Source organism: Carcharhinus amblyrhynchos, chromosome 1 (assembly GCF_965287045.1).
Source record: "Carcharhinus amblyrhynchos chromosome 1, sCarAmb.v2.hapA, whole genome shotgun sequence".
NCBI lineage: Eukaryota > Metazoa > Chordata > Chondrichthyes > Carcharhiniformes > Carcharhinidae > Carcharhinus > Carcharhinus amblyrhynchos.
In genome coordinates, this window is record NC_137324.1 from 136,673,079 (window position 1) to 136,699,326 (window position 26,248).

At 41.2% G+C, this 26,248-nt stretch overlaps 1 protein-coding gene across 4 annotated transcripts in view; it reads left to right on the forward strand.

Annotated features, from left to right (window-relative positions):
- The window catches only part of slc10a7 (solute carrier family 10 member 7), a 363,006-nt gene that overhangs the window by 241,761 nt on the left and 94,997 nt on the right, over positions 1-26,248 (forward strand). For all 4 annotated transcript variants that reach the window (XM_080193167.1, XM_080193159.1, XM_080193182.1 and 1 more), the window contains one exon: positions 15,784-15,867. In XM_080193167.1, coding sequence (XP_080049293.1) covers positions 15,784-15,867 — 84 coding nt within the window. The remainder of the gene's footprint in view (positions 1-15,783; positions 15,868-26,248) is intronic.

The window sequence follows — 26,248 nt, forward strand, 5'->3', positions numbered from 1 at the left end:
TCAGCCTTCTGTACTCTAAGGAAAACACTTCAGCCAATCCAGCTTCTCACTCTTGATAGCTGAAACGCTCTAGCCAGGCAATATACTTTGAATCTCCTCTTCATTTTTCCAGTGCAACCACATCCTTCCTGTAGTATGGCAACCAAAACTGCCCACAGTACTCTGGCTGTGGTTTAATGAGCATTTTACACAATCATAACCTTCCTGCTCTTATATTCTATGCCTTAGCTAATAAAGACAAGTATGCCTTCTTAACCACTCTATCTACCTGTCCTGCTGACTTCAGATATCTTTGGACATGCATCCCAAGATCCTCTGTGCTTCCAAGCATCCTACTGTTCATTGTCTATTCCTTTGTCTTGTTAGTCCTCCCAAAATGCTGAACCTCTCACTTTTCAGGGTTAAGTTCCATTTGCCACCATTCTGCCCACCTGACCAACCCATCTTTATCATCCTGTAATCTAAGGTTTTCCTCCTCGCCCCATCACTAATTTTCATGTCAGCTACAATCTTAACTGATCATAGCCACCATATTCACACCTAGATCATTAATGTATTCGGCAAGCAACAAAGGACCCAACACAGATCGCTGTGGTACACCACTAGACATAGGCTTCTAGTCACATAAACAATATTCAATCATTGCCCTCTGTTCACTGCCAATAAAGTCAATTTTGGATCCAGTTGGCCAAGTTGCCCTGGATCCCATGGGCTGTTACCTTCTTGATCAGTCTCCCTTGCTGGAGCTTGTCAAGAGCCTTACTGAAGTCCACATATCAACTGCATTACCTTTACCTACACACTAGATCACCTCCTTGAAAAAGTTCAATCAAATTTGTTCGACGTGATCTCCCTTAGGAAAGCCATGCTGACTATCCTTAATTAATCCTTGTCTCTTCAAGTGTAAAATCATAGAAACCCTACAGTACATAAAGAGGCCATTCGGCCCATTGCATCTGCACCGACCACAATCGCACCCAGGCCCTATCCCCATATCCCTACATATTTTATCCACTAATCCCTCTATCCTACGCACCTCAGGACGCTAAGGGGCAACTTTAGCATGGCCAATCAAATCAACCCCCACATTTTTGGACTGTGGGAGGAAAGCGGAGCACCCAGAAGAAACCCACGCAAACTCAAGGAAAATGTGCAAACTCCACACACACTGACCCAAGCCAGGAATCGAACCCAGGTCCCTGGAGCTGTGAAGCAGCAGTGCTAACCACTGTGGTACCACATATTTCAAGAAACTACAAAAGGTCATGAATGTAGTTCAATCCATCACTCAAACCAGCCTCCCATCCATTGAGTCTGTCTACACTTACTGCCTGGGAAAGCAGCCAGCATAATTAAGGACCCCACGCATCCCATAGGGAGAAGGATAGAAAAGTCTGAGATCATGCACTAACTGAGTCAAGAACAACTTCTTCCTGCTGCCATCAGACTTTTGAATGGACCAACCTCGCACTAAATTGATCTTTCTCTACACCCTTGTAGGACTGTAACACTACATTCTGCACTTTCTCCTTTCCTTCTCTATGAACAGTATGTTTTGTCTGTATAGCATGCAAGAAACAATACTTTCCACTGCATACAAATACAGGTGACAGTAATAAATCCTGTCCCACAAAACTTTTTTCAATGATTTCCCTACCACTGATGTTAGGTTCACTAGTCTGTAACTATCTGGTTTTTCCCTACTTTCCTTGAATAATGTTCCCTCACGTAGAACAGACACCTTGAAAACTAAACTGATATACTGAATGATGTTCCTCCTTCAAAACTTGAAGAAATACTATTGGATTATCTGTTCAGCATCAAACAGAACAGAAGGTGACAGATCTGAAACAGCAGCAACTTCTGTTGTTAACAATGACATTTGTGAGATAAATTTCTCTGAATTTACAATGCCATGGATGGGATTCTAGTTGTACACATAGCCTCCTCTGCACCTTCATGGTTTTTTTCTCAATATTTTTTCCCCAAAATAAACTGCACAGAGATATTAGCTTCTATACTTAACACAAGCTAATTGTATCAAATCTTAATCCTCATTTTCTCAGATTTGTTATAATATCAGTTCATGATATTTTAACAAAAAAGTAGTTGAAAATGTTATAAAATGTTTAACATGCCTTTATTTAATTTTGTGATAAATGTAATTCTAAACTCCAAAATGTTAAACAGTAAATGGTGCTAGTTAAATAACACTTTTCTTTACCTTTATTTACATTAAATGTACCTTGAAGGAACAAAGAGAAAAATTCCTTAAAGGAGGTAGGCAGTTTGAAAAAAACTGTGAAGGAAGAAAAGAGAGTATTGGGATTTGTTTTGAGAAGGATTGAACATTAGAACAAAATTATGAAGACGGTACAAAAAAAAACCTCATCTGAAATACTGTACAAAATTTTGGCCTACTCAGAAAATGCAATGCATGTTCAACAGGATGATGCCATGATTTGAGGGGTGTGAATTATGAGGAATAGTTAAGAGCCACTAGGTTTGTAATCCCTCAAACCAAGACAAGTGAGGCAGAATTTGATGAGGTTTACAGAATTAATAAAATTCAGCGATATGATAAATTTTAGATTATTTCCATTCACATGCCTGACACCAGGTTAATATTTCCATTAATGTGCTGAACCTCAAACTTCCAAAGCACAGCTCTACTCTGAATCTGGTCATGGCTCCCAGAAGGACAGCAAACACCTTTTAGGGATGTTCCGCAAAGCATCCCTGAAGAGGTCAGACATATTCATAGGAGGCTTAGGCTTTGACCAGCCAAAATAGAGAAGCTCATCTGGGGAGGCATCAAACCTGAATCAGATTGAAAACAAATTATCCTCAATTCCAAAAGGCTGCCCAAGAAAAAGGATATTCGTTAGCCAATATATCAAAGACAAATTACACAAACAGGGCTATTAAGACAAAAAAGTTGCATGCAAAGTGTAATTGACATTTGGCTGCAAGTAATGATCAATGTCAAATCAATTACAACATTCAGTAGGTACCAAATAATTAATTGAAGAATATGCATTGGTATAAAAAACAAATAAAAACAAAATTTTAGAAGTATTAAGAGCTCATAAAGGGAACATGAAATTGCAAAGAATATCAAAATCACAACATTTTCGCAAGCGTATTAAGAAAAAGGTGGTGAGAAATACTGTGGGCACCTAAACAATTAATAAAAGTAATATTGTCAAATAAGAAATTGACAGATATAGAACATAGAACATTATAGCACAGTACAGGCCTTCGGCCCTCAATGTTACGCCGAGCTATGTCCAATCCCAAGATCAAACTATCCCACTCCGTATAATTCTGGTGTGCTCCATGTGCTTATCCAATAACCGCTTGAAAGTTCCTAAAGTGTCTGACTCCACTATCACAGCAGGCAGTGCATTCCACACCCCAACCACTCTGAGTGAAGAATCTACCTCAGACATCCCTCCTATATTTCCCACCATGAACCTTATAGTTATGTCCCCTAGTAACAGCTACAGCCACCCGAGGAAATAGTCTCTTCACATCCACTCTATCAATCCCTTTCATCATCTTATAAGCCTCTATTAAGTAGCATTGGATATGCCAAATAACTACGTGGCTTCCGTTTTTACAGTAGAGGAAGAAACGTCATACCAGGCAACTAGAGACAACGTAATAAGGAAAATAATGGCACTAAAGAATAAAAAGTTCCCACGAACAGATGGTTTTAAATTTAGGAAGTAGGTGAGCACATTGCAAATGCTCTGACCTTAACCATTCTGTTCATTACGTAATGGCAGTACGGTTGCACAGTGGTTAGCACTATTGCTTCACAGCTCCAGGGAACTGAGTTCAATTCCCGGCTTGCGACACTGTCTGTGTGAAGTTTGCACATTCTCCTCATGTCTGTGTGGGTTTCCTCCCACAGTCCAAAGATGTGCGGGTTAGGTTGATTGGCCATGCTAAAATTGCATCTTAGTGTCCTGAAATGTGTAGGTTGGAGGAATTAGCAGGTAAATGTGTAGGGATATGGGGGTAGGGCTTGGGTGGGATTGTGGTCAGTGCAGACTTGATGGGCCAGATGGCCTCTTTCTGCACTGTTGGGTTTCTATGATTCTATGGTATCAAATTTGACCCTGAGATGAGCTTCTGATCACAAATTTGCAATATCACTAAGATGGACTATTTGGAATTTTGTGACATTTTTCAGTTTTGCAACCTGCCTCAGCTCATCTGTTGCTGAAACCCTTATTCTTGTTTTAGTTAACTCTGTACTTGACTATTACAGTGCAGTCCTGGCTGGTCTCACATATTCTACCTTCCATAAGTTTGAGGCCATCCAAATTTCTCATTCTCATACCAATGCCCATAACGAAAACTTACTTTTATATAGCACCTTTAACATAAAAAAAGTCCCAAAGTGCTTAGTTGGAATATTGTAAAACAAATTATGACATCAAGCTACAAAAATGGATATTAGTTCAATTGACAACCAATATATATTCCCCTAAGACAACATGTATTCTTCTGAGACACATAAACCCAACAGAAAAGGTGAATCAGCTGTGGCTAACAAACTAAGTTAAAGATTTAGTTGTAGAATCATAGAGGTTTACAGCATGGAAACAGGCTGTTTGGCCCAACTTGTCCATGCCGCCTTTTTTTTTTAAAACCTCCATGCTAAGCCCAATTGCCCACATTTGGCCCATAGCCCTCTATACCCTTCGTACCAATGTAACTATCTAAATGCTTTTTAAAAGATAAAGCTGTATCCGATTCTACTACAACCTCAGGCAGCTTTTTCCAGACACTTTTCAACCTCTCTGAAAAACATTGCCCCCTGGACACTTTTGTATCTCTCCCCTCTCGCCTTAAACCTGTGCCCTCGAGTTTTAGACTCCCGTACCTTTGGGAAAAGATATTGACTATCTACCTTGTCTATGCCCCTCATTATTTTATAGAACTCTATAAGGTCACCTCTAAGTTTTCTACGCTGTAGAGAAAAAAGTCTCGTTGAATCAAAGGATTCAGAAAAGTAATAAACCCGAGGATTGGGAGCAATTTAGAATCCAGCAAATGATGACCAAAAACCTTACAAGATGAGCAAGGACAAATGTGGGTCCATTACATGCATAGACAGGAGAATTTATAATGGAGAATAGGAAAATTATGAAAAAACTAAACAATTACTTCATGCCTACCTTCACGGAGGAATATATAGAAAATTTCCCAAAAATATAAATATGGATAGGCTGAGCGAGTGGGCGAGGACCTGGCAGATGGAGTATAATGTTAGCAAGTGTGAGGTTATCCACTTTGGCAGAAATAATAGTAGGAGGGATTATTATTTAAAAGGCGAAAAGCTGCAGCATGCTACGGTGCAGAGGGACCTGGGGGTCCTTGTGCACGAGTTGCAAAAACCCAGTCTGTAGGTGCAGCAGGTGATCAAGAAGGCGAATGGGATGTTGGCCTTTATAGCGAAGGGGATAGAATATAAAAGCAGGGAAGTCTTGCTGCAACTGTACAGGGTACTGGTGAGGCTGCAGCTGGAGAACTGTGTGCAGTTTTGGTTGCCGCACTTGCGGAAGGATATATTGGCCTTGGAGGGAGTGCAGAGGAGGTTCACTAGGCTGATACCAGAGATGAGGGGGTTGGACTATGAAGAGTGACTAAATAGACTGGGTCTGTACTCGTTGGGGTTTAGAAGGATGAGGGCGAGATCTTATAGAGACGTATAAGATAATGAAGGGGATGGATAGGGCAGAGGTAGAGAGATTCTTCCCGCTTAGAAAGGATAGCAGGACTAGAGGACACAGCCTCAAGATAAAGGGGGGTGCAGTTTAGAGTGGAGTTGAGGAGGAACTTTTTCACTCAAAGGGTGGTGAAGCTCTGGAATTCTCTGCCCGTTGAAGTGGTGGAGGCTACCTCGCTAAATATATTTAAGTCACGGGTAGATAGGTTTCTGATAGACAGGGGAATTAAGGGTTATGGGGAGAAAGCAGGAAAGTGGAACTGATCCACTTAAGATCAGCCATGATCTTATTGAATGGTGGGGCAGGCTCGAAGGACTAGGTGGCCTACTTCTGCTCCTATTTCTTATGTTCTTATGTAACCAATGGATTTGTGAAAATGAGGAATTGAAAAAAATTAGTTTTAATAAAAACAAGTGAACAGAGCGGTGGCAAAAGGAATTCAATCCGGAAAAGTGTGGGGAGGGCGAACAAAGCAAAGGATTGCACTATGAATAATAGGACCCTGGAATGTACTGAAGATCAGAGGGATCTTGGAGTGCATGTCCACAGACCCCTGAAGGTGACAGGGCAGGTAGATAAGGTGGTTAAGAAAACATACAGGATGCTTGTCTTCATTAGCCAAGCCATAGAATACAAGAGCAGGGAGGTCATGCTGGAACTGTATGAAGTGCTGGTTAGGCTACAACTGAAGTACTGCATGTAGTTTTGATCATCACATTATAGGAAGAATGTGATTCCACTGGAGAGGGTGCAGAAGAGATTTACCAGATTGCTGCCTGGACTGGAGAGTCTGTGTAAGAAGTCTCACAACACCAGGTTAAAGTCCAACAGGTTTATTTGATAGTAAACACCACTAGCTTTCGGAAACTATTCCTTCGTCAGTTGAGTATGGAGTTCTGATCAGAAATAGGGCATATAAAGATACACACAGTTTATAGAATACTGATTAGAATGCGAGTCTTTGCAGCTAATCTGCTATTCAAGTTGTAAAGGTGCAAACAATGTGAGTGTAGATAGCATTAAGCATAGGTTAAAGAGATGTGTATTGTCTCCAGACAGGGCAATAAGTGAGATGTTGCAAGTTCAGGCAAGTCATGGGGGTTACAGATAGTGTGACATGAACCCAAGATCCTGGTTGAGGCTGTCCTCATGTGTGCAGGACTTGTCTGAGTTTCTGCTCAGCAACTCTATGCTGTCGTAGGTCGTGAAGGCCGCCTTGAAGAACTTTTACCCGAAGATCAGAGGTCGAATGCCTGTGACCGCTGAAGTGTTCGCCAACAGGAAGGGAACACTCTTGCCTGGTGATTGTCAAGTCGTGTTCGTTCATCCGTTGTTGTAACGTCTGCATGGTCTCCCCAATGTACCATGCTTCGGGACATTCTTTACTGCAACATATTAGGTAGACAACATTGGCCAAGTTGCAAGAGTATGTGCCGTGTAGGTGGTGGATGGTGTTCTCACCTGAGATGACAGCATCCATGTAGATGATCCGGCGTGTCTTGCAGATGTTGCTGTGGCAGGGTTGTTTGGTGTTGTGGTCACTGTTCTCCTGAAGGCTGGGTAGTTTGCTGCGGACAGTGGTCAGCTTGAGGTTGTGTGGTTGTTTGAAGGCAAGAAGTCGGGGTGTGGGGATGGCCCTGGCAAGATATTCATCTTCATAATGACATGTTGAAGACTCCGGAGAGGATGTTGTAGCTTCTCTGCTCCAGGGAAGTACTGGACAATGAAGGGTACTCTGTCCACTGTGTCCCGTGTTTGTCTTCTGAGGAGGTCGGTGCAGTTGGCTTGTCGGAACTGTCGATCGATGAGTCGAGCGCCATATCCTGTTCTTATGAAGGCACCTTTCAGCGTCTGGAGGTATCTGTTGCGATCCTCCTCATCTGAGCAGATCCTGTGTATACGGAGGGCTTCTCCATAGGGATGGTTTCTTTAACATGTTTAGGGTGGAAGCTGGGGAAGTGGAGCATCGTGAGGTTATCTGTGGGCTTGCGGTATGATGAGGTGCTGAGTCGACTGTCCTTGATGGAGATGCGTGTGTCCAAGAATGCAACCGATTCCGGAGAATAGTCCATGGTGAGTCTGATGGTGGGATGAACTAGTTGATGATATCATATAGTTGTTTCAGTGATTGTTCACCATGAGTCCCAAGGAAGAAAATGTCATTGATGTATTTAGTGTATAGCATCGGTTGAAGGTCCTTTGTGGTGAAGAAGTCTTGTTCGAGCCTGTGCATGAAGATGTTGGCATGTTGAGGTGCGAATTTGGTTCCCATGGCTGTTCCATGTGCCTGGATGAAGAACTGGTTGTTGAAGGTGAAGACATTGTGGTCCAGGATGAAGTGGATGAGTTGTAAAATTGCATCTGAAAACTGGCAGTTGTCGGCATTGAGTACTGAGGCAGTTGCAGCAATGCCATCATCGTGGGGAATGTTGGTGTAGAACACCGAGACATCCATTGTGACCAGGAGTGCCCCTAGTTCAACTGCTCCAAGTGTGCTGAGTTTCTGTAGGAAGTCCATAGCGTCGCGACAAAGTTGGGGGTTCTTTGTACAATGGGTTTTAGGATGCCCTTGACGTAGCCGGAGAGGTTCTCACACAGGGTCCCATTGCCCGATACGATGGGGCGACTGGGTATATTTGCCTTGTGTATCTTTGCGAGGCAGTAGAGATCTCCAACGTGGGGGGTACTTGGGATTAGAGCACGGAGAGCGCTCTGAAGGTCCAGATCAAAGGTCTTGACCAGAGTGTTGAGTTGACGGGTGTGTTCTTTGGTCGGATCTGCAGGTAACTGTCTGTAGTGTTCCTCGTTATTCAGTTGTCGGTACACTTCTTTGCAGTAATCAATTCTGTTCAGTATGACGATGGCCCCTCCTTTGTCTGCTGGTTTGATGACAATGTTGTGGTTAGTCTTGAGAGCATGGATGGCGTTGCATTGTGCTTTGGTGATGTTTGGGGCTGTCTTGTGAGTGCAGTTGATGAATCTGGTGTTGACGCACCTCCTGATGGCTTGGGCATACATGTCAAGTCGAGGGCAGCGGCCTTCCGGAGGAGTTCAATTGGACTCTTTCCTCTTCAGTTGCTGCACTACGGATCTCTCTGTCAGCTGTTCCGGTTCATTGATATCTTATTGTGTTCGCTGTTGGCCTCTTGGTGTTTGTGGAAGAACTCCTGCAGCCTCATTCACCTGATGAATTCCTCTGTGTCCGCTGCGAGACTGATGGGGTCCGTTTTGGTGGTGGGACAGAAATTGAGCCCTTGGCTGAGAACTTTGACTTCACCTGGTTGAAGTGTGTATTCCGACAAGTTAACAATAGACTTCCCTGCGGTGGTACTGTTTTCTACTGATGTGCTGAGGGAGGCTTGGTTGCTACTGGTGGCGTTGCCAAGTTTCTCAAGTTTCCTGTTCTTGGTGTGCATGTAGATGATGTAGTTTCTTTGTCTCATCTGCTTGGCAGAGTTTCGCAGCTGGTCTGCATCCTGAGTGCAAGTTGAGAGTATGAATTCTGTTTTGGTTTCCAGGATGCAGCGTTTGCGGTAGAGCTGGTGTATGAGGTGGTTGAGGAGTGTGAGAGAGGTGCAACGGCAAAGTCTCTCACCGTGGTCTGTGTGATAGGTTGACCTGAGTGGGTCCGTGGTCTGTAGCCCTTTCGGTATTTTGTCTGCTTGCTTGCATCTTTGTAAAAATTTGATGTCTGTGTCGATATGCGCTCACATTGTCTGCACCTTTGAGACTTGAATAGCAGATTAGCTGTAAAAACTTGCATTGTAATCAGTATTCTGTAAACTGTGTATGCCTTTATATGCCCTGTTTCTGATCAGAACTCTGCACTTACCTGACGACGGAACAATGTTCCGAAAGCTAGTGGCACTTACAATCAACTAAACCTGTTGGACTTTAACCTGGTGTTGTGAGACTTCTTACTGTGTTTACCCCAGTTCAACGCCGGCATCTCCACATCTGGAGAATCTCAGCAGAGAGGAAAGAGTGATTAGGCCAGGCTTGTTTCCTTGGAGCAGCAAAAATTGCAAGGGGGCCTGATAAAGGTGGATATAATTATGAGGACCGTGGATAGGAGGGCACTTTTTTCATTAGTAGAGGGGGTCAGTAACATGGGGCATAGATTTAAGGGAAGAGGTAGAAAGCTAAGAGGAGAGTTGAGAAGAAATCTTTTCATCCAAAGGGTGATGAAAGTCTCACTGCCTGAAAAGATGGTTGAGTCAGAAACTCTTGTAATATTTAAGGCAAGGTTATTAAGATAATGGGGGGATTCTAGGCTAAAAATCAGGATCTCCTGCGGCCTTGAAGGCAACAGGGGTTTACTGGAACCATCTTGGCAGCTCGCAGCAGGGTAAGTACGTGGGGTTATGGGGATAGGGTCATGGTGGGATTGCTGTTGGTGCAGGCTTGATAGGCTGAATAGCCTCCTTTTGCACTATAGGGATTCTGTGATTCTATGTTTGCATTTCCTGGGGTGGAGGAAGGATGATGCCCCTCTTTGCTGAGGGGTTGGTGGTGCTCCCTTGGTCAGTGGAGGGGCAACATTTCTATTTTTAGGGGGAGGGGTCCTCTCTTCAACCCTGAACAGCTGGGCTGGGCTGGTGTGATTTCAGGAATACATGAATTTGCATCCTTCAGGTGGGAGAATCCCACCTGACAGACGCTAACAGCACCAGCAGGAATCACTCTAATTTTCCCACTGATGTGGGCACTTAGTGCTGATTCAGGAGATTGGGCCCTGAATTGAATGATTATGAATTGATGATTATCTTTCAAAATGCCATTGATTTTGGAAAGATTCCTGCAGATTGGAAAGTAGAAATGTAACCCCAATATTTAAGACGAGAGCGAGGGAGAAAATGGAGAGTTTCTTAATGGAGGGCTGTGACAAGTGGTATTCCTCAGGGATCAGTGCTGGGACCTTTGCTGTTTGTAATATATATAAATGATTTGGAGGAAAATGTAACTGGATTGATAAGTAAGTTTGTGGACAGCACAAAGGTTGGTGGATTTGTGGATAGTGATGAGGACTGTCAGAGGATACAGCAGGATATAGATCAGTTGGAGACTTGGGCAGACAGATGGAGTTTAATCTGGACAAATGTGAGGTTATGTATTTTGGAAGACCTAATACTGATAGGAAATATACAATAAATGGCAGAATCCTTAAGAGTATTGATAGGCAAAGGGATCTGGGTGCACAGGTACACGAGTCACTGAAAGTGGCAATGCAGGTGGAGAAGGTAGTCAAGCGGGCATACGGTATGCTTGCCTTCATCGGCTGGGGTATTGAGTTTAAATATTTGACAAGTCATGTTGCAGCCTTATAGAACCTTAGTTAGGCTGCACTTGGAATATAGTGTTCAATTCTAGTCGCCACACTACCAGAAGAATGTGGAGGCTTTGGAGAAAGTACAGAAAAGATTTACCAGGATGTTTACTAGCTATGAGAAGAGGTTGGCGAAACTTGTTTTGTTCTCGCTGGAACGATAGAAGTTGAGGGGAGACCTGATAGAAGTCTACAAGATTACAAGAGGCATGGACAGAGTGGATAGTCAGAAGCTTTTTCCCAGGGTGGAAGAGTCAATTATTAGGGGGCATAGGTTTAAGGTGCGAGGGGTGAGGTCTAAAAGAGTTGTACGAGGCAGATTTTTTACACAGAGAGTAGTGGGTGCCTGGAACTTGTTGCCGGGGGAGGTAGTAGAAGCGGATACAATAGTGACTTGTCGAGATGTTGACAAGTACATGAATAGGATGGGAATAGAGGGATATGGTTCCCGGAACGCTCGGGGGTTTTAGTTAAGGCAGGCAGCATTGTCGGTGCAGGCTTGAAGGACCGAAGGGCCTGTTCATGTGCTGTAATTTTCTTTGTTCTTTGTTTGGAGAACTACAGACCTATTAGTAAGACATCAGTAGCAGGAAAATGTTAAAATCTATTTTAAAGGATGTAATAACTAATCACTTGGGAATAATGCTGTGATTGGGCAGAGTCAACATGGATTCATGGAAAGAAGTCTTGTTTGAAAAAAACCTGTTGGAGTTTGAATGACTCTGCGCTGTCGTGTGTCGTAAAGGCCGTCTTGGAGAACACTTATCCAAAGATCAGAGGCTGAATGCCTGTGACCGCTGAAGTTCTGGAAGTGCTGATTCAGCCTCTGATCTTCAGGTAAGTGTTCTCCAAGGCAGCCTTCATGACATATGACACTGCAGAGTCATCTAGCAGAGACTGATAACCAAGTTCTGCACACATGAGGACAGCCTCAACCAGGATCTTGGGTTCATGTCATACTACCTGTAACCCCCACGAATTGCCTGGGCTTGCAAAACCTCACTAACTGTCCTGTCTGGAGACAATACACATCTCTTTAACCCGTGCTTAATGCTCTCTCCACTCACATTGTTTGTACCTATCGACATATACCCCCTGGGAACTTGATTGAGACTACTGAGTTAAAATACTGATGCTGAGAAAATGAAGCCAAAGTTCATCATACCAATATAATCAAAAATTATAATGAGCTTAAATTAATTTGCATATGAATCCTGTGGGTGCCTCTATAATGTTGCATTTGTGTATTTAACAATAGATTTACAATCCATGGGTATCAATTTATTAGTTTAAAGTCCCATTCAATAGAAAAGCTATTTACATAATTGTATACAAAAGCAAAACACTGCAGATGCTGGATATACATAAAAGAAACAAAATGCACGAAACCCTCAGTAGATGAGGCAGTATGCTCTGAAATGTTAATTGTTTCTCTCTCCACAGATGCTACATGATTGTATATGATATTTGTTATGAATTTAGCAAAAATGTGCCAAAAGCTCAGATTCAATAAAATGCAGCAATTAATGTCAGGAAGTTCTATTTTTGGAACACAATGGGAGCTCGAGTAGTGCAACAAGCTGGCAGATATGTGACTGGCGTCCAGCTAATCGTGATTCTCCCAGGCCATCAGCAAGGCTGACTACCATATTGAAATCTCAATTTCAATATCATTAATGGCACAAGATAATATCCTCTGAGCTCACTAATTTCTCCCAGGAGAAGTTCCCACCAGCGGAGATTAAAGCTGGTCCCCATCAATGGAGACCAGAAGTGATCACCCTGCTGATGAGTACTGAGGCACCCAGTCCTCCCTGCCAAGAGGTCAGGGGCAAGGGGAGGGTGTGCCTGGTGCTGCCCATTGGGCACTAGGCAGTGCCAGGGGAACAGGGCCTAATTGGGCAGGGCCAATCGGTGGTGGTCATGGGACCTGCTGTGCACTCTGCATTAGGCTATCATTTAAAATACTCGGTAACAGGCAAATTATTCACCCACTCTCCAGGAATAGAAAAGGCTACATGTCTACCTATGTGCTTCTTTTTCTTCAACCATGGATTCCCATCTACAGTTCTCAACAGGGTCCTCAACAGTGTGCATCTATCTCCCGTGCCATGACCCTCACCTGCTACCCTTCCTCCCAGAACAAGGATAGAGTCCCCAGTGTTCTCACATTTCACCTCACAAGTCTCTTCATGCAAAACATAATCCTCCGCCATTTTCACCAACGCCAGCATGATGCCATCTTCCCTTCACTCCCTCTGTCAGCATTCTGTAGAGACTGTTGCTCTGGGATAACCTAGTCCACTCCTCCACTATACCCAACACCTTTCCCGCCACTCATGGCACCTTCCAATGCAATCACAGAAGGTGTAACAGCTGTCCCTTTACCTCTCACCATCCAAGGTCCAAAACACTCATAGCATTTCACTTGCACCTCTTTCAATTTGGCATATTGCATTCACTGCTCCCAATGTGGTCTTCTCTATATCGGAGAGACCAATTGTAAACTGGGTGATTGCTTTGCTGAGCACCTTCGGTCTGTGCGCAGTCGGGACCCTGACCTTCCAGTTGCTTGGCATTTTAACACGTGATTTTGCTTCCATGCCTACATGTCTGACCTTGGCTTGCTGCGATGTTCCATTGAAGCTCAATGCAAACTGGAGGAGCGACATCTCATCTTCTGGGTGGGCACTTTACAGCCTTCCTGTGTCAACATCGAATTCAACAATTTTAAGATGATTTGCTGTACCTTACCTTGGTCCTCTTTGTTTTATTCTATTCTATTTCATTTTTTTACTGTTCTCTGTTTTTTTGTGTTATTGTCTTTCTTCATTCCCTCCCCCGCCTTTTCCCCCCACTTCATCCCCCTTCCCTTACCTTTTCTCCCCCCACTTCCCCCTTTCCACATTCTATCTCTGTCCCATTAACCCCCCGCTCCCCCACCCCCAACATCTTCTGGCACAGTTTACAGCTTCTCTGCCGTTTGGCCAATCAGACCCTTTATTCTCTCTGTGGACAGCTATTAGCAGTCTTTTCCCCTGGTTTCTATGGCTATGACTCATCTTTCATTCCCTCCCCCTGCAGTATAAATATCTCCCACTTTCTATGCCTTTTAGCTTTGACAAAGGGTCATCTGGACTCAAAACATCAACTCTTTTTTTCTCCTTACAGATGCTGCCAGACCTGCTGAGATTTTCCAGCGTTTTCTCTTTTGTGTCCACCTTCACCTTCTGTAGTCCCAAAGAAATGTTATAATGGACAATGCAATAGAATGTTAATCCTTATTCTGTCTGCAAATATCCATCTTGTCATCTGTGTCTATCTTTTTGCTAATTTTAAAAAGAAAGGAAAATATAGCCAGAGAAATCTACTGATAGTACAGCTGAGGAGTGTCTAACTTGATAGTATTTTCACAGATTGGCTGTTTGAGGTAAAGTTTATTGTCCTCAACTATGCAAACATTGACCTGTTTGAACCAAAGATGAAATTCAAACCAACATGTTAGTATGTTTAACAGTCTTTCTGAATGCCAACTCACACTTGCTGTCCAGTTACGGGGTAGCATTCATCCAGGTAAAGGTCACCCTACCCACCTGTTGTTAGAAAACAGTTTACGATGAGTGAAACCTAAACAGCAAAGGTTCATTTTGTTTAGAACATACATTAATTCTACATGTTCTATATCTCTAGCCCAATTAAAGGAATCAGTCATTTGTGTGCGATGGTAAATGTTAGTTGCTCTCATCTTGTTAGGTTTCACTTGCTCACATCAGTTTTGTAAATTTATGGGCTCAATGGTATTTTAAAAATGCAATAGTATATGTTTACTTTCTTAAAACTCAGATTGTCACCATTTTTTCTAGTGAAATTTAATTCAAGATAATTAAACTCTAGGTATTGAAAGAAGTATGTAGTAACTATGTCATTGTCTGCTAGTTGCAAATTAAATGAGTGGGGTCAGAAATGCAACTTGAAATGTCACTGAATTTACAATGTTCCCGAGCTGCGATTAGAGATTATGGTCCTTATGAAAAATAGTAGTATTTAAAAATCATCAGGTATACACCTGTTATGTTTTTCACAAAGGACCGTGGGGATATACCTGATAATGATCTTTTTTTCATTTAACCAAAATGTGTGTACAGACTTGTACTACAATCGATTAAAACACCATTGTATATAAATGAGAAAATCAAAATATCGGGACTTTTTTTTAAAAATTCACCATGACTGCTAATGTCACAGTGTCAGTGATGGCACAACATAACTCTTTTCTGCAGACTCTACAGGATGTAGTTTAAATGTAGATAAAATATCTTATTCTGAAATCTAACTAAGTTTATAATCAATCTAACTAAGTTTATAATCAATCTAATGTTAATTGTAGTATCTGGCAGTAACTTGCTGTTCAGTGATGTAATTATTGTGATGTTGCAATGATTTCCCCAGGAATGTAAACACTTTTAGGTTGTTTTTATCAATGTTTCTTATTTATTACTATGACCTTTAAGTGAATATATTCCTATAAATATGTAAATTTACATCTTATTGCATAATGACTATCAGATAATCTATATCAAAATGTAATGGTTGTGAAATGATTTTCCTTTTTAGTTGAACATGTTATGTGTAGATATGAATATTAAAGATTGCATATGTTTTAATTAATTACTAGTATGGTTTTATTCACTTTTTCTGTTTTTGGTTTTGCAGCTGGGGTCTTCCTCTTCAGTGCCATTTACTTCAATTTTCTCTCAGCTGTTCATGACTGTAGTAGTCCCACTCATTGTAGGACAGGTAAGCAAAATTACTACTTTTTCATCAGTTTTCTCTCTGATAGTGATGTCAGCAGTTTCTCTGAATCTGATATGCAGATCAAGCAAAAAGCAAATCCCAGCTTGGAGAAGAAACTTCATTTTTGCATAAATGTTGTTCAGAACATCAAATAAGTCTTAACATAAATTAGTTTCAGTGTAAGGAAACCCCACATAACAGCACTAAGTTTTAAATCGTGGTAACCTTTTTTATATACATGGTTAAATATTAATTGACACAGTATATAATCTGTGTACAATATATACAGTGTACAATATGTAAGTATATATTAAGGAAACTATTTTAATGCCATTTATTAATAACTATTAAGTTGAAATAAAACAACTGAAACTTGCTACAACATCACAAATATATTTAATATGTTGTTCACAAAATCATAATCTGGTGCTTGGTTATTTTGGTTCTTATTAAATAAGAAACATAATGCTACACTTTTAATTTAGAATGTCATTATCGTGACTTGTTTGTCCAATGAAAAATACTTTGGTCAATGTTTTTTCTATTCTTTCATGAGTATCCCATCATTTATTGCCCATCCCTAATTGTCCTCAAGGAGTGCAGGTTGTTTTTACGAATTTCTCTTATCATCAATTCTTACCCTAAAGAATGCCAATCAAAATGTAATTTAGAAAATATAAATTAAACATTAAAACACAATTGTATAGAAAAAAAATTGTGTTCTTACCTAAGTGATGTATTACCACCTCAATTGTTCACATTTTAATTAATTGTAAAGCAGCTAATTTCCTATCCTTAATTCTTCAGAGAATATTTTATGATAAGAGTTTTATGTAACTTTCAAAGTGTTATACTGCTGATGTTCCAAAGCATTTTAACACAGACATACCGATTATGGGCTAGATATTGCTCTCAAATTATTGATGAAACTAATGTTGGTTGTTTTTTGTTGTTCTTCCATGAGATGTACCTATTGCTGGCTAGGCCAACATTTTTACTACCAATCCCTAATTGTCCATTCAAAAATGGTGGTGAATTAAGCCCATGTGGTTTAGCTATATCTATAGTGCTGTTAGGGAGGAAGTTCGAGGAATTTGACCCAGCAACAGTGAAGGAATGGTGATTTGATTCCAAGTCTGGATTATGTGTGGTTTGGAGGGGAACCTGCAGATGGTGGTGCTCCCATGCATTCACTGTCCTTGCTTTTCTAGATGATAGAGGTCATGAGTTTGGAAGTGGCTGTGGAAGGAGCACTGGTGAGTTGATATAGTGTACCTTGTAGATGGTGCACACTACTGTGTGTCAGTGGTGGAGAGAGTGGGTGTTGAAGGTGGTGGATGGGGTACCACTCATGCAGTTGCTTTGTTCTGGATGATGTCCAGTTTCTTGAGGTTTTTTTGGAGCAGACTCACTAAAACAAGTGGACAGTGTTCTATCACACTCCTAAATAGAACCTTGTACATGGTGAACGGGCTTTTGGGGATTCAAGAGGGTTACTTTCTGCAGAATTCCCAGCCTTTGATCTGCTCTTGTAGCCATGGTATTTGTATGTTTGCTCTAGTTCAGTTCCTGATCAATGGTAATCCCCAGAATGTTGATAGTGAGGATTCAGTGATGGTGGCGGCAATAAATATCAAGGGGCAATCATTGGATTTTCTCTTGTTGTCGATGGTGATTGCCTGGCACTTAAGTGGCAAATAACATTTGCACCACACATTAGCCCAAGCCTGAATATTGTCCAGGTCTTTTTACATTTTAGCATGCGCTGCTTAGTACCTAAGGAATTGCGAATGGTGCTGAATATTGTGTAAACAATGTAAACATCCCCACTTCTGATATTATGATGGAAGAAAGGACATTGATGAAGCACAAATAGGCGTTGCTGCATAATTATGTATGTTCAACTGCTCAATATACATGCGTTTAGCTTCAGGCAAGGATTGAAAGCAAATATACAAAGTTGCTGTCTGGATTGCAAAAGCGACAACTTGCAGTCTGACTCAACATCGCTACACATTGATTGGCATGAAGTTGTTGTATTCGTATGATAGTTTCAAACCAAACTCAACACAGAAAGTTAATCCAAGTTATTTCAAATCTAGAAGTACCCTTTCAATGATGTGATGAGGTATTTACTGCCAATTAACCTCTCTGAAACCTCATCACAAGTAGAATTCAATCTACTACGCGATCCTAGCATAACATTCCGATCGCTTATGATAGTCCATCTGCTTTTGGGAGGAAAAGCTTATATTTTATGTTGGGGTGATGGCTTCTTTAAGAACAAAGATTTTCTGGGATCTGCGTTTGGGTAAATCACCAGGCTTCTACTAAATGGTCATTGGACCAGGTTGTCTTGGAGATCAACAATGGAGGGAAAAAGCCAGCATAAGTTAATTATAGGGGTGTTATTGTGTGTTCAAGCAATTTAAGTTTTAAGCTTGAGAGCAAGCTGGCTGGATAAGATAAAGTATTTCTCTCAGAATTAAGTTTAAATATTGTGCATTGGTTAAGAGTTTAAAATCTTGTTCACTGAAATATTCTTAACGCTAATTTTAAATTCTGGGACAGTTAAGTTGAGAGAGAGGGAGAGTTTCAGATGCAGAACTCCAGAGTTAAAGGATATTAAAACCTGCAGAGTTCTGATCTATGGTGGCTATACTTATGCTAGAGACACCTGTGTTGAACAGGGAGTTTGCAACCATAGGACATTTAGAGTGGATTTGAAGGAAAACCTTACAGGTAGTGAGTTGAAAGATCTCAACCCTTATACAAACCTTCCAAGCAATACTCAGACCATCTGATCAATTTTTGCTAAGTATCTGACTTGAATGCAAATCTAACAGGTGTAGAGAGAAAGTGGAGGCAAGGAGTTAAGTTTAGATTATAAGTAACAGTTCATTGTAATTGTAATATCTTTTATTGATTTGTTTGGTCCTTGTGAGGTGCAACGAGTTACATCATGCTATTAGAATACCTGCTCTTCTAATTCTGCTTTCTTCAGCTCTCCTGATTTCCTAACTAAGTAAATAATTTGCCTTCAATTCCACGGACTTCAACTTCAGCTAACAGTTTAATAAGAGGGACTTTATCAACAGCCTTCTGCAAATCCATCGAAGTAATATCCATATATATTCACCTGTTTATTACATCAGTCACCTCTTTAAAAAATTCTATCAGGTTCTTCTGGCCTACCCATTACAATGCTGATTCCCTCTGATCAGCTGAAAAGTGTCAGTGTTAAGTCACCTTAACCTTAATTATAGACCATAGTAATTGCCTGTCAACAGGTTAACTTGCCTGTAATTCTCTAATTTCCTTTTCTCATCTTTCTTAAATAGCAGAGTGACAAGCACAGTTTTCCAGTCTAAAGGATCAGTTTTTGAATCCAGAGACACTGAGTCAGAGATATGAGATGGAGGCATCTACTGCTGATGTGTTCACTCAAGACAGTCTCATTTTCACAAAAGCTGTAATCAAGACAGACAACCTGATCTGCCATAGCATCATAGAATGGTTACAGCAGAGAGGAGACCAGGAACACTGCCATCAAATTTCTTCTTAACCTTCTTTTCTCTAAGGAGAATATAACAGGGGACTTAACGATAAGACAGAGATGAGGGGAGAACATTTCCTGATGGTTGCGACACTTTTGAATTCTCTTCCTTAAAGATGGTTGAGGCAGAGTCTTTGAATATCTTTAAGTCAGAAGTTGATAGGTTCTTGACAAAGTAGGAGGTGAAAGGTCATTGGGTGTAGACAAAAATTTGAAGTTGTGGTTAGAATTAGATCAGCCATGAATTTATTGAATGGTGGATTGGTGCTAAGGGGCTCAAAGGGTGAAATTTGTCTACATCTGTTCCTAATTCCTACGTATATGAGGAACCATGGTCATTTTGTGCTGTACCAGATTTTGGGGGTTTGTTTGCTGCATTATTTAGTGAAATGGAAAGTCTTCTGTTGCAACTTGTGTAGCCAAAGAAAATCTAGGAAACCAACCCAAGAAAGATCAGACAACCAAGGATTCCCTGACCAGTTCAGGCATGCACCAGTAAATATTTCCCCGAACTCCAGCCATGCTGGAGGTGCCAAAGACAATAAAACCCAGTTTTTTTCCACAATACATGATCTGTCTATACCTTCACAGAGGACCTAAAGGATTCTTTCACACTAAAATAACAAAAATACAAAAGAAAAAAACCTTAGTTTTAAAGGGAGTTTTCCTCACCCACTATGAGGACTCATAAGGCCATATCTAAACTTCTATATCAAACCATTTGGCCACCACCCTGCTGCTGCGCTACTCATTATTCATAATTAAAGGATACCATATAATGTAATCGTCCATTATAGATGCCAGGATTACAATACCAAAAAAAAATTACACAACCCTGATACCATACAACCATTCCAGCATGCTCCCTAATATAACAATGGAAACCCATTATCAGTCTACAAGCAAATAGAGTATCTCCATATGACAAACACGAGACTCTAAAGGTTTAAGTTTGATGCAGGTTGACACAGGGCCAGAAGCAGAATGGGCAGACCCAAACCCCCTTACCCATCCTGCTTCCCTGGTACTGTACAGAAAGACCAAGATGGAATGTAAATGGTAACACACTTTTAAACTAAGGTCTCCCTCATTCCACCAGTAGAGCATACCAGTGGAAGAATTTCATTATAACTAAATGGGTATCACTGTTTTCAAAGAATAACAGGATAACATGCAACATAAGCCTCAGTGCTCAAAGGTCAAACGCACTTGTCAGGATAAATGATAACATCACAAAATCAGAATTATACTCGCAAGGGGTGTAGTTTAAGATTAATGATAGATAATATAGCCATTCATGGAGCTTGAAAAGGCCAAAGCCTTGACATGATTGTTGGGCAACATCAAGGATCCATCTATTGTTTCACCAAGATTTCTACACCTTAGTTGTGTTGTCACTCAGAAATCCAGCAGAGTGGCCTGGTCTCATCACATCTAGCCACTTCCAGTCCTTTTCAATGAACACGGAGGTCGAGACAATGTAAGATCAGCAATCAGGGTATATAACCAACCCCAGAGCTCGAAGACTGTTCAAACTTGATATACAAGCCTTCAAATCAAGAATACAAAAGCATGGCAGCCAGTTCTCAAATTCTGCCTGAAATTTACCTTTCGCTCCCCTCAGGAGATCAGGCATATGGACACTTCTCCTCCGGCACCATCTCCCTGACTTAATCAGATGCCCGACATGCCACATAGCAGGATTTCCAAGGACTGAAGGTGAGTCTGCACTTAGGAAACTTCCCACTTAACTGACAGAATTCTTTCTTCCATTTCATCCTTTCTCTTTTGGATATCTTGCAGTTTATCAATGTGTGCATCAATGACTTGTGCTGGGCAGCCTAGACCGTCATCCATAACTTTAGTCACAATGGTAGCAATCATCATCTATAACATCGCTGGAGTATGAGACTATTCACCATCTAAACTGCCACTGCAAGCAAAGCCCACCCTGGCTGTCTTTGACCGTCTTGATCAAACAAGGATTTTCTTGACTTTGCTCAGCTTCCCGTTGCCCAAACTTAACCAGGATCTTCCAGGAACATACCATGGTGTATACTCTCCAGGATTAGATTATTATGTGTTGTGGACTCTTTCAGTGGCTAAAATTTTCCTGGATATGGAGGTCACTCTACAAAAGATGGTTAAAAGAAAGCTTTTGGATTTGGCAAACAAGCTGCAGTTGACTTTGCCAGAAGGAGGAATTAATTTCAGTGACAACTCAGCATCCAAATATGCCAGAAACATAATGGTTCAGATTGGTTAAAATTCAATTACAAATGGAACCATTACAACAAGAAAAGGAAATTAAACCACTTGAATTAGAGGTAATAGCATGGGAAAAGAAAAGAGAAAGAGTAGCAATTTCAGAGGGAAAAGAAAGAGAGCAGCAAAGCACCGATTCTCCAAAAGAGCATTCCCCGCCCCCCCCCCCCCCCCCACCCCCCCACCCCAGGCCCTATTCTTGTAACCCCACGTTTTTATGATGGTTAATCCACCTAACCTACAATCGGCATGAAACAGACATCGTCCACAAAAGTCTGATTCAGACACTCCAATTAGTGCTGAGCGTCCAACTGCTGTCTGCTTGAGATCAGTGTGTGTGTGTGGACATTGAGGGGCAATTTAGCATGGCCACTCACCGAACCTGCATTTCTTTGGACTGTGGAAGAAACCAGAGTACCTGGAGGACACACATGCGGACACAGGGAGAATGTGCAAACTTCACACAGTCACCCAAGACTGGGATTGAACCCAGGTCCCTGGCAGTGAGAGGCAGCAGGGCTTAACCACTGTGCCACCATGCTGTCTGGTGTCTGATTTGATTTTCCTCAAGGTAACTTGCAGCACCCAAAAAACAAAATCTAACAAACCCAATTCCTTGCCTGATGTTTCTATGAGGTCTACCAACCATGGTTATAATATTCCATTCCTTGGCAATTATAGACTGTGCAGAATACCAAAGTTTCTGATTTTGTCAAGTAGGCTCAATCTTCCACTTCTACCAGATTTACCATTTATATTACAGGGCCAGATTACATGCAGCTACTGAGCATCAAAGTTAGATGTTTGTAACTGAAGAGTTTGCCAACTGTGAACAGTTAAGACGAATCGACAACATATCGATTCAGCTTTCCCAGCAGAGTTATTGATTTGACATTTTCAACCGAAGCATTCAATTTGTCCACCCAATATCAAAAACTAATGCCTTCATTAAAGTACTGAATCCTAAAATCTATTGAGAAACCAACATTGGTTTGCGTTTACAGTAAACTATCAAATAATCCATGGCTTCCTTTGCAGGCATAAAAACAGAACCATAAGAACAGGAGTAGACCATTCAAACTCAAGCTATTCTACCATTCAATTTGATTCAATCCCCAGGAAGAGAATGTGGATTTTGGGGGCAGCACTGCTACCCCAGTGCCAGGGATCCGTGTTCAATTCCAGCCTTGGGTCTGTCTGTGTGGTGTTTGCAAGTTCTCCCTGTGTCTGCGTGGTTTTTCTCCAGGTGCTCCAGTTTCCTCTCAGGCTAAAGATGTGCAGGTTAAGTGGATTGGTCATGCTAAATTTTTTAGCCCCTTAGTATCCAAAGATGTGTAAGTTTTGGGGATAATAGGGTAAATGTATGGGGTTAAGGGGTTAGGGCTGAGTAAGATGTTCTGTTGGAGAGTGGGTGCAGACCCGATGGGCTAAATGGCCTCCTGCATTGTAGGGTTTCTATGATTCATTCCATTATAGGTGATCTGTGTAGCCTGCAGATTATGACATCAATTAGCATGCATTTTGGACATCAGTTTTCCAAATAAAGCCCTCTCTTTGCACAATTGGAATGTATGTTCAGCAGCAGGAAGGACCTTCCACCTGTGCTATTTGAAGATTATCAGCCCCAGGGGCTTATCCAAGTCTTTATGTTACTCGTCAATGTTGTTACTACCTCCAGGAGTGACTATAACCACAGGCTGCTATATGGAGGACCAGGGCAGGATCTTCTGTGATGTAACCGTTTCTATCTCTGCTACAATAATAAGTGGGGCTGGGCAGGGCAGGGCAGAGCAAAATAAAGTAGTCCGTTAGCAATTTTCAAGCAGGGTTGGGAGTTTGATGATAGAGCAAGGAATACATCCTCTTGTAAAATTCATCTTTTGTTTTCCAGCCAGGGTATAGTGGCAAAATGACTGTGTCAATAAGAAAGTAAGTAATTTCCAAGAACTGTACGTAGACTCAGTAAGAAGTCTCTCAACACCAGGTTAAAGTCCAACCAATTTATTTGATAGTAAATTCACAGGCTTTCAGGGTTTGTCCCTTCGTCAGGTGAATGGAGAGTTCTAGCCTCAGACAGAGCACATAACAGCACGCACAGTTTACAGTATGTAAACTCTCCATTCACCTGACGAAGGGGCAAACACCGAAAACTTGTGAGTTTGCTATCAAATAAATCGGTTGGACTTTAACCTGGTGTTGAGACTTCTTACTGTGTTTACCCCAGTCCAACGCCAGCATCTCCACATCATGTAGTTAGACTCCCCATAGAGAATACATTGCTGTTACGTAATTAGTCATTTTTCTATTGCATACTGATGAGAATATATCAAATTTAAATTACATGATAATTACAAGAACATTTATATGCCAAAAATATTTTATTTTAGAAAGATTTGATGTATCTTGTAAGCTTAGGTTAAGATCACTCTTCCTATGTATTAATCATAGCTTTGGTGCTTTTCTACTCGTGTTTAATTTCCACAGCTTCAGTGTCACATGAAGTTTTAAATAAGAAAATATTACAGAAATATAGTAAAATTGACTGAAACTTGGGTCAACCACATTTAATTTTAAACCACTTTGTATTAGCAAGTTAATTTTAATTCCCCATGTGCTGCTGGAAATGGGATTTATTATGGTGCTATGTTAATTGCCAATTTTTCAAGGCAATAACTTTTTTAACTGGAGTTTAATTAAAGCTGTATTTTTTGTCCTTTGCCTTGTTCGTTTTAACATGAGTATAGTGAAAATTAACATGCCTAGTTCACAAATCTTGAAATGTGAAAATCTCAAACTAGTAATTTGCAAGTGAAGTACATAAGTAAACATCGATTTCCTCACCCACTGCAAACAAGACAGATGGGTGGATAAATAGGACCTCCTCATGTACCAACACATAAACAAATACATCAATATATCTATCTTGTTTTGTTTACTTAACAAACCTTTATATATGGGATTTATGATCTATCCTTGACTCCTCATGTACATTCTGCACTTTGGCAAAGTCATGTACTACACAAATGCAGAATCTTCTTTTTTGACTACTGGTTAAGGCTGAATCGGACTGTTTGCAACCTCACCATCCTATTCAAATCTGAATTGAGATTCTCACCTGTTTCTTCTCCATCTCAAAACTTAGTTATTTCCACATCTATAATGTTGTCTCCCTCCACCTCTAATTCTACAACTGCCTGAAGTTTTTGGAACGTGGAGGATGTGAGATCGATCAGGGAGATCTTTGGAAGAATTGATTCCAGAGATAATAAAGGCATTTGAACAACAGGCATATCCCATTGTCTCATCTGGCAGCACTTTTTCTTGTTTAGCAATAAATGCAGAAGATACATTCTGTGATTCACACAAAGAAACTTAGACTAAATAACACTAATCACATTGTTGGGCATATTTAATTTTGGAGTGAAGATGTTTTGTGGAGATTAAGCGAGCAGTGACCCAACACCCTTCTACGTGGTACTAATCTAACACAATTCATTCAAGCTGGGTATACATTGTTATGATCCAGAACCAGATCCCAAAGTTCTTGGCCTGGTCGAACTGGGGATCAGTAGTTTTTTGTTTAAAATAGATGAAGTTTGAGATCCACTACACTTGGTATGAAAATTAATTCCCTGGTTTTGAACAAACAAAAAGTTAACTTTACTATACATGTTCAGAAAGATAAATCAATTTGCAATATCATAGTTTCTGACCTTCTACTGCCTTCCTGGTTTACCATGCTTTCTCCTGAGCCGTTTTTGATCATCAAGCTTTTTCCGAGTCCTCTTTCATCCCCAGAGCTTCTTCTGAGTCCTTGCTATAGTCCGGTAACCACACCCCTTTTTCTGTTCGGTGTCTCTTTCTCTCTCCTTTCTTCTTAACTAGGACTTTTCCATGTCCCCTTCCTTCTGCCTTGAACACTCCTCTGGTTGTGGCACCTTGCTCTTGGGACACATGACCCCACTTTTGCACTGTTTTATTTTTGTGCAGGCCTATCCTCAGATCATGCACCACCCCTTCCAGGTACACTCAGAGAATCCCTACAGTGCAGAGGAAATCATTCAGCCCATCAAATCTGCACCGACTCTGACAGAGCATCTTTCCCAGGCCCTCTCCCCCACCATATCCCCATTACCCACATTTTACTATGACTAATCCATCTAACATATGCATCTTCGGACTGTGGTAGGAAACAAAACCCCCCCAGGGGAAACTCAGCCAGTTGGGGAGAATGTTCAGACTACATGTGGGTATCTTCCCAAGGCCGGAATTGAACCTGAGTCCCTGGCACTATGAAGCAGCAGTGCTAACTTCTGTGCCACTGTTCTGCATGTGCAAACTCCTGAGTGTCATTAGGAAGTGCAGTTCCCAATCTCTGCTCCAGGAGATGCTAAGTTGGATTTTGTAACACCTTACTGCTTGGGAGAAAGAATGCTTCAACATAGTTCCATACTGTACAGATAAATGTTTTAGTCTGTGTCATACATATTGTAATGTAGAGTTATAAAGGCTTAATGAAGACAAAAGCAAGTATATGTAACATGTAGGATTAACCATCATAGA